At 35.0% G+C, this 15,217-nt stretch overlaps 1 protein-coding gene across 21 annotated transcripts in view; it reads right to left on the bottom strand.

Moving 5' to 3' along the window:
• The window catches only part of PPP1R9A (protein phosphatase 1 regulatory subunit 9A), a 315,461-nt gene that overhangs the window by 24,186 nt on the left and 276,058 nt on the right, over positions 1 to 15,217 (bottom strand). For 13 of the 21 annotated variants that reach the window (XR_014815840.1, XM_021063370.2, XM_021063375.2 and 10 more), the window contains 2 exons: positions 2,969 to 3,126; positions 2,176 to 2,473 (listed from right to left, as the gene is read on the bottom strand). Coding sequence is in view for 20 of the 21 variants with exons in the window: in XM_021063370.2 (XP_020919029.2) it covers positions 2,176 to 2,473; positions 2,969 to 3,126 (456 nt within the window). In the remaining variant the exon portion in view is untranslated. The remainder of the gene's footprint in view (positions 1 to 2,175; positions 2,474 to 2,968; positions 3,127 to 15,217) is intronic. The other 8 variants (XM_084977035.1, XM_084977037.1, XM_021063382.2 and 5 more) reach the window with 1 other exon arrangement.

Raw genomic sequence — 15,217 nt, 5'->3', positions numbered from 1 at the left:
TTGCGCTTAGGACCAGACTGGAAGATAACTCCAGCAATCAATAGGCTCAGGGAAGGAAACCAGGGAAAATATCAGGGATAAAACTGTGACGCTTACTAAGAATTATGAAGCAAAACGAGCCCCTACAAGCAACTGTATTTCTTTATTCTGGATGTATTTGTAGAAAGATCACAATATTTGATCTGGCAGATGCAAGTGGCATGGACTTTTCAATGTCTACTAATTTTATACCACTGCACTTTTCCTTTCTTGATATGATGATTTATACAGTTAGATTTTCTAAAGTTCAACCATCCTTACCTTTCCCGAATCAACCCTACATGATTATGAAATATAATTAATTTTAACTTCTGGATTTAATTTGTGAGCTTAATATTTAAAAAGAATCTACATGTAAAAGATTTTCTTCTTGGGAGCTCCCGTCGTGGCTCAGTGGTTAACAAACCCAACTAGGATCCATGAGGATGCAGGTTTGATCCCTGGCCTTGCTTAGTGGGTTAAGGATCCAGCATTGCCCTGAGCTTGGTGTACGTTGCAGATGCAGCTAGGATCCCATGTTACTGTGGCTGTGGTGTAGGCCAACAGCTGCAGCTCTGATTCCCCTTAGCCAGGGAATTTCCAAATGCTGCAGGTGCAGCCCTAATAAGCCAAAAAAAAAAAATTTTTTTTTTATTCTTCTTCCACGTGACCTTTACTAGTTTTTAAGACTTTAGCTACATAAAATAAGTAAAACACACCCACTTGGAGTAATTAAAAGAATATAGAGCCTCTGTCAATTTTTTTATAGATTAGGCAGAATTTAATTATAAAACCACCTGAGCCTGGTGCTTTTCTAAATGAAAGTTAGAAAAATATAGTTTTTTGATCATTGGTTTATTCAGTTTCCTTTTTTTAGACTAATTTGAGTACTTTATGTTTTGGTAGGAAATCTTCTATTTCCTCTAGATTTTCAAATCTGCCATAGAGTTTGCATATTATCTTAAATTTTTTTTTAATCTCTGAATCTCCTTTCTTATTTCTAATATGGGTGTTTTTCATTTCTGTTTTTTTTTTTTTTTTTTTTTTTTTTTTGGCAACCTGTCCTGCATTTTTTGTGGGGGTGTTAAGAATAGGCTTTTCATTTCAATAAAAATTCATTAAACTCAGTTTATATCCTCTTCATTATCCTCTTCTTTCCATTTTCTGGTTTTTGGTTGTTCTTCTATTATTTTGAATATTTATTTTATTTATTTTTCAGAATTTTTTTTTTTTTTACTATAAAAGTATTTAAAGACATACAATTCCTCTTGAGTACAATATACTACCAATTTAACTTTTGGAAATTTATTCTACAGAAATAAAAGCATCAGCATCCAAGAATGTAAAGCACCAGAATGCTCATTATATCTTTTTATACGGTGGTAAGCAAATAAGCAAATAAATAACAACAACGCCACAGGATACAGCCTAAATATCCATCTGTAGTGTAAAGGTTGCCTCAGTTATATTATAGGCTCACTACAGATTATATTGTCATTTAAATTTGTGTATATGGCCCTGGGGGATGCCTATAAAATATTATTATGTGTAAAGGAAAACTGTGGAGTGATGTCATTTGTAGAATTCGCTCTTTTTAAAAAAAGCTTATCAAACAAAACACATACAAGAAAGTATTTTTGTTTATATATATATACACATTTGCTTATAATATATATATTTACATGTGTGTAATATATACACAAATATATTACACACACATACCATATATATTTATGTGCATTTTAGATGTGAAAAATAATATAACTACATCTACTTGGTTACTTTAAAGGAACATGTCAGACATGGTAAGAAGAGAATAAACCTGTTTTTTTGTTTTACATTTTTAAAAATTAAAGTAGTTGTTTAGTATTAAGGTAGTTGTTTTACAATATTGTACCAATTTTTGCTGTGCAGAAAAGTGACCCAGTCATACACATTCCTTTTCTTATATTATCTCCCATAATGGTCTATCCCAAGAGATTGGATATAGTTCCCTGTGCTATACAGCAGGATCTCACTGCTTATCCGTTCTAAACATATTAGTTTGCATCTACTAACCCCAAACTCCCAGTCCATCCCCCCATCTCCCCCTCCCTCTTGGCAACCACAAGTCTGAAAATGAACATATTCCTTATACAACAACAAAATTACCAGTACCTTTTTCTTGTAGTATCTTCTTGGTGGTGGCTTGATGGTGGCAAAGAGATTCTTCATTATCATGTTCAGATTTCGAAGGGGAGGAGAGTGAAGTACCTCCCCCAGGAGAGGAAGAAGGCTCCCTTTCTAGGTGCAGTGGTCCTTCCTGAAGTTCAGCTATGTGGTCAGATGAGAAGGGCACACTGCCAGCCACTGGAGTGAGGGATGGAGCACCAGAATCTGATTCTGGAGAAGTTCTCAAACCCTTAGGCAGAAGTGATTTGGTAATGTGCATGTGGTTATAGAAACTGTTTGAAGGCTGTTGGTATAAGAGATTATAAAGGAGGTTATGCCACTGAGCATAAGTCCTATGTGATACTTACTTTGAGATCAGACCATACTTTTTTAAGTAAATCCCCATGAAAACCAATTTTTGTTGGTTTACAGATGAGACTGCATAGTTCACAGCAATTCACCATGTTACCATTGTAGCTTACACAGACACCTAAGACATATAGAAAAAACTACTTGCACATTAATTTTTTATCATTAGGTAGAAGCAACAGCTGAATAGCAAAGGCACCATCATGAAATATGACAATATAGACAATGGTTCTGGTTAGTTCACTGAATAAATACAGAAGGAATTTGACTTACAACAATATATCGAGTAAAAGAGACAAAGAAGTGAACTATTACAGTTGTTTCCAACTAGAACACAGAATCTGGTGGCAAGAAAATCATTATCTTCAAAGCTCTAGGAACAAGGATACATCCCAAACTCACAAGTCAGAAAGCTGTCAGGGGTGCTCACCTTTCGCTCCAGACTGTCCTCCCCATCTGTTGAACTGACACTATCATAGAGTCTTGTTCTAGAGGGCCTCTGGCGTCTATTCTTCACAGACAACTGGGCTCGGGTTTTCAGTGCTTTTGAATCCAGGCGCTCTGTCTCTGGGACTGCTTCATTAAAGTCTAGAAAAAGTATTGTAAAATAATCAGTGAGACCTTTGGAGAAGACTGACAGAGACCACAGACACTGATTACAAAATCTCAAGGTTGGCAGTAACGCCAGGTAGGAAACAGGTGACAACCATGGCAGCCTGTCTGGTTTCCCATGGGTAACAAAGAAGTGAATGAGATTTAGGAGAAACATACAAATCCTAAGGGAAGAAACCAAAGCTAAAGTTAACCAAGAAAATAAGAGAAATCTATTAGCCATAGAGCATAAAACCTTCCTACAAGATAATTATAGAAAGATCATTTGTATTTATTTATTTAGATGAATGCATGGTAGAAAGTTTGATGAATGAAGATACAAGAGGAAGGGGAATCAAAGTTGGGAGATTTTTAGAAACCAAGACAAAACCCTACAAAAGTCAGGTGCCACATCAAGAGCAGATAACAAAAAGTGACCATTAGCATAAGTTTTATATAGCAAAAGTTACAGTAAACTCTAAGGATTGTACGATTTTGGTCTTAATACATTTTTCTACCCAAACAGAGTTTCTAAAAATTTAGCTTGTTCTTTGAACTCTCTAGAAAGACCAGCAAAGAACTTAACAGCAAATTTAAGATGGCTGGGGAAATGTAACAAGGTAAGGCTATCCAAGCAAAAAAAAAAAAAATTAAACAACTCTAAGTACTTAATTTACTGGTATTATGGATGAAGCAAGATAAACTGTCCATTGACAGATGGACAGATAAAGAAGATCAAGATTTTCTTTATATGATCTTGATATTGATCATATGGTAGAATATGACTCAGCCATAAAAAAATAAAATAATGCCATTTGCAGCAACATAGATGGACCTAGAGATTATCATATTAAGTGAAGTCAGAAAAAGACAAATACTATATGATTTCACTTATATGTGGAATCTAAAAACCAAAATAAATGAATAAACATAACAAAACAAAAACAGAGTCTTGAACACAGAGAACTAACAGGTGGTTGCCAGAGAAGAGGAGGGGGTATGGCAATGAAAGAAATAGGCAAGCAAGATTAAGCAGTACAAGCTTCCAGGTACAAAGCAAATGAGTCATGGAGATAAAACATGCAGAGCGGGGAATATAGTCAATAATAACGTCATATCTTTGTATAGTAACAGAGGGGAAATAGAGTTTCTGTGGTGATCATTTTATAATATATAAAAATATCAAATCACTATGTTGTGCACAGGAACTAAGATTACTGTCGTAGGTCAATTATAAAAGCCCCTAACCAACCAACCAAACTCATAGAAAAAAGAGATCAGATTTATGGTTAGCAGAGGTAGGGGGTAGGGAGAGGAAGAAACATACGAAAATGGTCAAAGGTACAAACTTCAGTCATAAGAGAAGCAAGCACTATAGGTATGCGATATACAACACGATTTAACACTACTATACACTATACAAGAAAGTTAAGGGAATAAATCCTGAGTTCTCATCACAAGGAAAAAATATTTTTTTCTTTTACTTTCTATATCACTAAACTTATTGCAGTAATTGTTTCATGACGTATGGAAGTCAAATTATTATGCTATATGCCTGAAACTTTCACAGTGCTACATGTCAATTATATCTCAATAAAACTGGAAGAGAAAACATAAAGCAAAAGAGCTGAAAAAATTAGAATTAAAAAATAAACTCCCCCTTAATTTCCTTTTATTAACTTCTAAATTTATATTCCAAGTTATTTGCATGTGTCTTTGTCTCATTTCTTTTTCCTGGGTATCTTCTCTCCCTACCAGAAATAACACCGATTTTCCAGAGGAAAATGTCTAAGTCTTTAAATAAAAAGACTCAGAGAAAAAAAAAAAGAGTACAACAGAACACACACATACAAAATGACCTGGTAAAAGCTAGTGAGGGTCTTATGTGGGTCTCTTTAGTCTGCCTCTCCCCACCCCCTTAACATTGCTGCCCAGAGTCTAAGGCAGGACTCAAAAGTTACTATTCTAAAAGGGAAGAGGAAAGGTTACCCATGAACATACCAAAGCACTGGCTGAGGAAAAATGTTCTCTGATAGAATTTATTTGGATGCTGCTACTTCTTACATCTGTATATGTAGCCATAGCCACTCCTCAGAAATAAGGTAGTTTGATTATTAATCCTATTTTATCTTTTCAGAGTGGCAGTCATTTAAATTAAATCATAATGGTCAAGAAATTAATAATCAAATACTTCTTGGATTTAAATTATTAAAAATAAAGCAAATAACTGAGTTTCAGAAAATTAATATGCGCTGATATTAACAGGGTAAAACAGTTTCTTTCAATAGCATAACCCCAGGAAATTCCTTTTCACAGAATTATTGTGAAGTACTATTATGCTCCAAATACATTACATTATAAAACAAAACCTCAGGTTGTACTTTTACCCATGAGACTGTGGTTCTAACAAATAAAATTAATATATTTTCCCTAAGAGATACATACATTGAATAACAATATTTACAGAAGGTTTGGCTTTTCATTTCCTATATTTGCAAGAAAAGTGGATACTCAGAAAAGTCAGACCATTCAGGCATATTTAAAGGACAGCTAAATATTTTCTAACCAGTAGTCCCTTTATTTTTCACATCAATGGAGAAAAAAAATTATCTCCTTGATTAATTGCTTCCCTCCAATAAAATCTAAACTTGCAGCTCCCCATTAAAAGTTGTAATAATTGAGAGAGAATCAACTTTATAAGCTCTTGTTTACATACAAAATATGGAAATACCACAATGAAGAATGCAATAATATTCCATTTACTGCCATACACATAAATCTTACAGCTTAACTATCTCATATTTGGACTGTACCTTCTATAACACCAAACACTGTCACTTACATCATCTCATTTGTTCCTCACAATAGCCCCAAAAGAAAGAGCAGCTAAGTATATTTTTTCCCCTCCTTAAGCTCAGAGAACTTGACTGTATTGTCCTCTTCACATAGTTAGCTGATGAGCTGCCATGATTATTCTAGATTTTTGAGGCTTCGGACACTAGTCTGTGCACTGCAATTTAGCTAGCATTGAACAAATTATTAGAATAAGATTTTAATGCAGTTAGGGTTCAGTGTTTTCAGCTGTCAATTCACATATGACATGAATAGTCTAGGAAATTCACTTCTCCAATAGCTTATTATGAAATATTATTAATCATCCATACACATGGAAGAGCATAAAAAAGGAGGATGTTGAAAACTACAGAAAAATTATTTCTCAGATGATTTCTTCTTTGGTTGGTTTAGTATCAGCTTTGGTCACCTGGTGCCAAAAATACCCAAGGAGGAGGCTCATTCTCGTTTTGTAAAAGAACCCTGACCCTGGAGGATCTAGCATAGAACACAACATCCAGAACTGCAGTAGCTACCTCATCACTAAGTACTGAGAAAATCAAGTGAGGGAACATGAGAAATACTCATTAGCAGGATTGTTGAGAGTATAGAGAGTTATTCTGGGGCTTCTGGTTCCATTCCTATTCAGTAATATGCCTGGGTCTGGTGTTGGACAACCCCAAATGGCAATCTTGTATGTCTGCTTTATTATCAGCTAGTACTGACTAGACGCAAACCTCTGGAGTACACACATATAACTACATTTATTAAACATGAAGTCAGCTGGAGTCTGAGAAGCAGTGCTTTAAATCCATTATGCAAGTGCCCAACAACACATCAAGTGCAATGAACAATTTTTGAGGGCCTGAAAACAAAGATCCCAAGGCCACTTTATATAGTGATTAAGGATTACAAATCAGTAATTTGTATTTCCATCCTGAGGAACAAATATATTTTTTAAGTAAAGAACCAGAAAAATAGAGAGGAACTAAGAACTTTCATTTCAACAATGCTTATACCAGAAGGAAGCTGGAAGAAGTGGCTGTTCAGAGAAGCAACTACTACGGACGTTACGAGTATCATCTCCCTCGGGAGGAGTAGAGGCGATGTGTGAAAGAGAAGGAAAATGTGTATGGGACTTGCGCTTCTGGGTAACCAGAAGGTGATCTAATGACCCCTGGAAGCTATCTTTTTCTACCATGTCATATAAGAATAAGAATATTACAATTCAAACGGACCTTCAGGATTCTAGCCCAGTCTTCTTCCTCAGTTAGGAAAACCAAAGGCACACACAAGGTTCCTAACTTGTCTGCCAACTGCACCACAGCTATCTGTGGAAGACTGGATAGAGCTTGGTCCTCCGAAGCTTTCCTTCTAGAAGGTCACTCTCAAGTATTCCACCCTCTTTGAAACTTTTTAGTCTTACTTTATGTTCCAAACAAAAATACACATCAAAGCCTAACCTTGCAAATTCCCAAAAGGACAGGACATCAGAAGGAAAAACAACAACAACAACTAAACCCTGAGGAATTTTACTTTTTATTTATCCAAGGAATAAAACTGTTACATAGAAAAACTAGCTGTCAGTTTTGTAGATGACAGTGTGGCAGGAGAAATTCAATTGGTTCATTTCTAAGTTATGTGCCACTCAGTGTAAGGGCTTAGGTGACCATGTTCTCTTATTGTCACTCATTCTCTACAGAGATCTTAATCAGTAACATAACACTGCTTTTATAAACCCAAGACCCCAGGTTCTTCCTCTAACCCTTCTCTCCAGTGTGTTTTGTTCTACTGTCCATTAGAATCAGAGGAAAATTTCCTTTTCCTCTCTCCTTTCATCTCTATTCTTTCTTTCAGATCCTCCAGACTCTGAAATAGCGTATCTCTGACTCAGATGAAGCTAGAAATACAAAAGAAAAGACATAAGTGAATCAATAAATATAGACAGACAAATATGGAAAAGATAGGAAGTAGCTAATGATAATGCAGTTTTGAGTGGGTGGGACTCCACTTTAATCCATCTGCATTTTAAGGCTAGCTTCAATATTGCTTCAATATCGGATCCTTTAAAAGAATTTAATGGATTTGATTATGATTTTAGCAACTGTTATGAAAAACGTTCTGTGTAATTAGGATGCTATAGATCATATTACAGAGACCATTTCCCTACAGTAATGCTGTGAGTCATTCAGTTTTTTTCACTAGATTGACGTTATTTTTGACGTAAATGGAATGCTGCCCACGGATCAGATATAGGCAGCGAGGGAAGCAGGGGAATGGAGCAGCATAACAATGGGGTCTGCTCTGCATTCTTACATGCATTATTCTCCTCAAAACAGTCATACCTTATACCATCACACTGTCTGGCTTGTGCTATTATCAAATGAAACGGCAAGCCTTATGAGGCAGTTGGTGGCATCTTTAAATTTGAACAGTATTTGCATATCATTCAGTCACTGTAAGTTCACAAAAGATGGGCCCGTAGGGCTTTGGGTTGATACATATTACATTCAGAGTTAGGTTTATGTATCTCAGAGAGGTGGTGTAAAAACGGTTACCAGGAGAGAAGACCTGGAGTTAGTCTTGCTTGAACAGAATCCAAATCAGTGGCTCTGGCACTAAACTGGGCAATTTATCTAATCCCTCTTTCCCTCAGAATCCTCAGCTGCTAAATGGGAATGATAATAAAAATGTAATAATAACAGCATTGTCAAGAAGACTAAATGAATTAATAGATACACAAGTGCTTGGAAAAGTGACCGGTACATAATAAGCATTCAGTGAATGTCTTCACTGACATAAAAAGGTTGGCAAGATATTCTTAAGTGACTAAAGTAGGACAAAAAGTTTCAGAAAAATATGTATATTCATTTTAAATATTAAAAATATTCAGCAATATAAAATATATCTTCTAATGGTAAACATATGCATACAATTGCATAGAAAAAGAACTGGAAAGATAGACTTGATAATGAAAATGGTGGTTACCTCTAAGGAAGGTGTTAGATTTAGAGATGCTGGTCAACAGGTATTTTAGCCTTACTTGTAATATTAAGATTTTTTTGGCATTAGGAAATTTTTCGTTTGTTTGTTTTGCTTTTTAGGGCCATATCTGTGGCATGTGCAAGTTCCCAGGCTAGGAGTCTAATTGGAGCTATAGCTGCTGGCCTACGCCACAGCCATAGCAATGCCGGATCCTTAACCCACTGAGCAAGGACAAGGATCAAATCCGCACCCTCATAGATACTAGTTGAGTTCGTTACCACTGAGCTACAACTGGAACTCTGGCATTACATAGTTTTTAAATTTTTTATGTTATGTAGTTAAAATTAGTAAAAAAAAAAAAAAAAAAAAAAAAAAGAAGAAGAAATATTTTCAGTACATTTTCTTTTACAGATATCTTTTTTTTTTTTTGTCTCTTTTGTTGTTGTTATTGTTGCTATTTCTTGGGCCGCTCCCGCGGCATATGGAGGTTCCCAGGCTAGGGGTTGAATCGGAGCTGTAGCCACCGGCCTACGCCAGAGCCACAGCAACTCGGGATCCGAGCCGTGTCTGCAACCTACACCACAGCTCACGGCAACGCCGGATCGTTAACCCACTGAGCAAGGGCAGGGACCGAACCCGCAACCTCATGGTTCCTAGTCGGATTCGTTAACCACTGCGCCACGACGGGAACTCCCTTTTACAGATATCTTAATTCCACTCTAATCTGATAGCTTTGGTGTCTTAGGACTTAATATTATCACATGTTGATATCAGCCCAGGATACGTTGTCAAAACCCCTATGACTATCAGCTTTCTCCATATGAGAAGGCTGTTACATGTATAGAGGCTGTTCGCCTGTCTTGCTATTTTACTGCCAGATGATTGCAGGCTGATTTGATTTTTCACCATTTTAGAACAAGCAGAAGATTATTGTTTTTTCATACTCTTTCAATTAGGTCTGAGTTTATGGTTGTATGAACCATTTGCTAAGCTATGAAGAATGTTGAGGGAGTCCTTTTCTACCACCTTACCAGTAAATGCAATCTCAAAACTATCTCTATGGCCTTTGAAACATAGTTTGGTTATTTGTTTGAACAGAGTGCTTCTCCAGTGCAGTCTGATATTTAACTTAGCTTTCTTCACCTTACAGTTGACCAACACTCCTGTTTCAGAGGGGAGAGAGGTTCTAATTTTAATGTCCATACTCAGGAATGACTTCTAGTAATGCCACGAGACTATTCACAGAGGAAGTGGCTATAAGTCAGAAAAAAAAAAAAAAAAAAAAAAAAGGAAATAACCTAAATCTCATTGTATATCATTTGGAACACTTGTAAGAGTTGCTTGACTCTGAAAATATAAAGGAATATAGAATTTAGATTTAGACAACTGGACATTTAAATATCTTAGGATTCCTTTACTGTCAGCTCCTTTAGATTCTGATAGGAAGATCAGCATAATCTAAAATTTAAAGAATGTAAAGCCAAATCAAATGGACTAATTGGTTGGAAACTGCAGACTCTGTGAGTAGGAATATGAAGTCATGTGCAGAACTTAGGTCTAAGAAGGTGGATTATGTAAATGTCCTCTTCTTCACGTTACAGTGTCTTGACAGGACAGCAATAAACAAGCTTCTGTGTTCTCACCAAGAGTTGCCAACAAGAATCTTTCTGTCAAAAATCTCTGGATAGGAGTAATCCCAAGCATGCTAATTAGGTAACTCCTCAAATTATACATATTGTGATATAACAGCTTCCTCATTTAGTAAAGGAAGAATTCAGATGTTATGCCTTTGGTAGAAAATAACCTAAGTTACCTGAGATGTCAGTTGTTGGCTTCCTAAATGGGAAAGTATCTTTAGACTAGAGGAACACTGAGTTTTGTACAGCATCAGAAGATTTATGAAAACTTAAAAGTTCACAATACTTGTAAATTTAATAGAACAGATGTACAAGAACTTCGGGATTGGAAATAGTCAGTTGCTAACAATAGCCCTTAAAAAGGAAATCAAAATTTAACAAATTTATAAATGCAGTTTTGAAAGTTTGTAGATGTTCAATTGGCTAACTATATAAATAAGAACTGAATATGATTAAAAGATCACTTAATAATAATTTGCAAACCAAAAGTTTTTAAAAATAAGTTTTTGATGATATAACCTGAATAAATCAAACATTAAAACCAAAAATAAAAAATCAGAATGACTTTTTGATGCCATCAAACCCTTCTGTTTCATCAAAAAACTCACAAGCAATAGCGTTTTCAGTGTACCTGTATTCTAATGTTTCTTAACTTTCCTCCTAAGTGGACTTTCCTATAGGTCTCAGCAATAATCACTGCACAGTACTGAAGTAGAACATTACTTCTGTCCAACTCAAAGAATTCAGTTACAACCTGATTCTTGCACCCCATACAGAAAAAGGCTTTAAGATCCCAATGCTAGAACTATGGAAACAAAACGGTTGTCAGATTGTTCAGAACCATGCACAGAAGAGAATTTTCTGGCCCTAACTCCAGAAACAGCCGTTCATTATTTGAGTTTTAATTTTATAGATGTTGTGACCCCCCACAAACGATCGTGTTTCTTTCTTGGCTGGTAGACATCTTAAGTGAAATTCGTGACCTGCCTTGAACAATCTATAGGATCCCACAGAACGCACTCCACACACAAAAAACTCCGCACATTTTTCCTTTGCTACTTTTATATCCTTCCGCCCTGACGTCCCAGACTATTTCAGTCAGCTTACCTTAGCTTAACTGTATTATTAATCTATAGAATGAGGATTCTATGGTGAACCAGAGCATATTTATAAAATACAAGAAACACTTCAGAACATAGCTATCTTGTGAAATTTCCTTGAAAAGGAACTATAGTCCAGATATGGTAAAACTGTCTTTCCTTCCAGAAGATCATAATCTTCCTTGTTTGATTGGCTTTTATTGAAAAGCCAAAATAAAACATGAAGTAGCCCACTTTTCCTAAAATGAACAGAAAATTACTTAGCTTAAGCTCATTCTGACAAAATAACTTACTTTCTATCAAAACAACTTTAAACATCTAATACTAATGCATATCTCAGTATGACTGAAGGATCTGGTGACTTCTGTAAACTTTCAAAGATGCAGTGAGAAATATAAACCAAGGATAGTTGCCATTTTGCAACTGAATACCTCCTTTTGAATGCCTCGTTGATTTGGCAACAAAAGACTTAATGGCTTACACAGAGACAGATGCAAAACTTGCACAAAACTAGATAGGCAATTTAGGTGCTTTGCTTTTTTTGAGCAAGAGAACAGATTTTTGGCTTTAATGATAAGCCATAAAACAATCAATAAGTATTGATTTCTTATTCATTTGGCTTGTTCATTAAAATTTTCCACAGTGATTTACTGGGAATGTTCACCCTTTAATTAGTGCAATTCAATAATATTTCATGGTCAAAATTACTTATTGGAGATTAAAAGTTATTGAAAATAATTTGTTCCAGAAAAATGAAAATGATAAAAGTTTACCAAGAAATTATATCTATATACATGATAAAGAAAGCTTGAGTCTAATCAAGAATTTTCCCCCACTCCACTTTAGAATAGAACATGACAGCATGGAATAATTCTGTGTATGTTGCTGTGTATGTCATGTTTTCACATAAGACACTCTTGATAACATAGTGCAAGCATTCACTTTGCTTTCAATAACTCTCCATTTCATAAATTCTGGCTTTAAAAATGTTTTTAACCCTCTTTAAAATTCTAGGTTCCGGTGCTAAAAGTGAATGTTCAAAATACTCTTAGGAGTATAAGGAAATAAATCAGATGCTGAGCAGGGAGTCTGGCCTGGCCACATATCCACATGTTTCAGAAAAGGGCTGCTAACACTGAAGGCTCAGAGAAAGGCAAAAAAGACAAAGACAACACATGGTTACAGCCTCAGCAGAAAATGATTTCTTGGAGGAGTCCAAAGACCTCAGGGACTCTTATTGATGTAAATATCTGGCTGGTGCTGGCTTTTTAATTTAATGATTAAATATTAAACTAATATTTTAAGCCTAAAAAAACTTTTGTGGTTTTACTCATTCTAATCTTTTAATTATGCCACTTAAAAATTTTGTACTTTAAAATATTGTATTTATGCAAAAAAGTATACCACATATGTAAATCACATAGAATCAGAAAAGGAAGAAAAGACATCCATGTATCTACCATCAAGCTTAAGAAATTAAATTAGTATTTTTGAAGCCCTCTCTATGCCCCATTCCTAGCTGTATCCTGTCTTTTATTTTCCTCCTAGTTATTCCATATCTCTAAGGAATATACTGATCAATTTTGTTTGCTTTTAAACTTTATATACACAGTAATGAATGGTACATAATGTTCTTCAAATCATTCTTTTTGTTGGCTCAACATTATGTTAAAAGGTTTGACTAGGATTAATTGTCTTTTTACTATAGCTGTTATGAGAGATGTTGCTGTCCATTTCTTTTTTTCTTTCTTTCTTCTTCTTCTTTTTTTTCTTTCTTTTTTTGTCTTTTGGCCTATGCCACAGTCACAGCAATACCACATCCAAGCGGTCTGCAACCTACACCTTAGCTCATGGCAATGCCGGATCCTTAATCCACTGAGCGAGGTCAGGGATCAAACCCACATCCTCGTGGATTCTAGTTGGGTTCATTACCACTGAGCCACAATGGGAACTCCAGACATTTCTGAACACATCTTTTGGCACATGTGGCAAGAATCTCTGGAGAGCATACATACACACAGAAGTGAACTTATAGGCCAGAGAATTTGCACATCTTCCATTTTACTAGTTAATATCAAATTGTTTTGACAAAATAGTTGTATAAGTTTTCTGTTTTCCCTCTACATACTGGCTATTACATATTACCATGGAACTGTATCTTTGCCTCATTTTATTAATGAGGTTGAATGTATATGTTCACCAACCTTAGGGTTTCTTCTTTTGTGAATGGATTGCTTATGTTTTGTCCATTTTTCTATTATGTTAGTTATGTTTTCTTATGATTGGGGTAAGGTTTAAGTATATTTTGGATAACAACAAACTTTTTTTTGGTTACAAGGGCTGAAAATATCATCTCTCAATTTTTGGCTTCTCTTTCCATGTTTTTGTAGTGTCTTTTGATGATTAGATTTTCCTTAATATTACTGAGGTCAAATTTATCAAATTTTTCCTGTGATTTGGAATTTTTGGTTAGAGAAGACATCACATAAACATCCTCCATTTTCTTCTAAAAGTTTAAAGTACTGCCTTTCAAATTTGAGACTTTAATAATCCATTTGAAATCTATTTCATGAATGGTATGAGATCAGACCCAGTTTCACTTTTTTTCCATAGGAATGGTCAATTTGTTAGTCTATCCTTTCCCCACTAATCTGTGGTGTCAGTTTCGTATCATTCTCAAACTGTCATGAGTGGGTCAGTCTATTTCTGGATTCTTTTCTATTGCACTAGTCTACTTTTCAATTGCTGAGATTATACCATACTGTCTTAATACTATTGCTTTACAAAGAATCTTAGTATCTGAAAGAACAGGTTCTCTCACCTCAGTTTTCTTCAGGAGTATGTGAGCCAAGTTGTTCTTCCATCTACATTTTAGAAACAATGTCGAGTTCCAAAAAATAAAAGCCCTTTTCAAATTCTGATGGAAATTGTATGAAATATATAGAGTAATTTAGCATAATGGCATTTTTACAATATTGAGGCTGCCTATCTCTTTTGATTTATCATATCGGTCTTCTTGAATTTTTCATGGGTCTTCAGCTTCTTTTGTTACATTCATAATGGCTATCATATTTTTTGTTGCTATCACAAATAGTAGCTTGTAAAAAATTATGTTTTCTGTTCGTTAGAATTGACTGATGTCCAATAATTCTTAGAGCCATCCACCTTGCTAAACTCTTATTAATTCTAATGATCTATAGACTCTTGAGATTTATTTATTTAATTTATTATCAGTGCATAATTATTTTGCCTCTTTCTTTTCATTCCTTATATCTTGTATCTCTTCTGTTTGTCTACTACTTGCTAGGACCTCTAGGATAACAGTGAAAGAAGTGGTAATACACATTTAGTGTGAAATATTAAAAACAGACTTAATTTTAAAGGAAATTTTTGATTTTAACATTTTACCACTTAAAATGATGGCTGCTATAGACTTTGGTTAGCCTCATATAACAAGTTAAGAAAGTTCCTTTGTATTTCTAGTTTAATAAATTTTTTATCATGAATAAGTATTCAAATTTATTTAATATTTCT

The sequence above is a fragment of the Sus scrofa genome, chromosome 9, assembly GCF_054392235.1.
Source record: "Sus scrofa isolate SSC_HxYL_T2T_F1_AM1 chromosome 9, Sscrofa_HxYL_maternal_Yorkshire_Landrace_v2.0, whole genome shotgun sequence".
Lineage (NCBI taxonomy): Eukaryota > Metazoa > Chordata > Mammalia > Artiodactyla > Suidae > Sus > Sus scrofa.
Note: the sequence above shows the minus strand (reverse complement) of the source record. Positions and strands in the feature narration are given on the sequence as shown.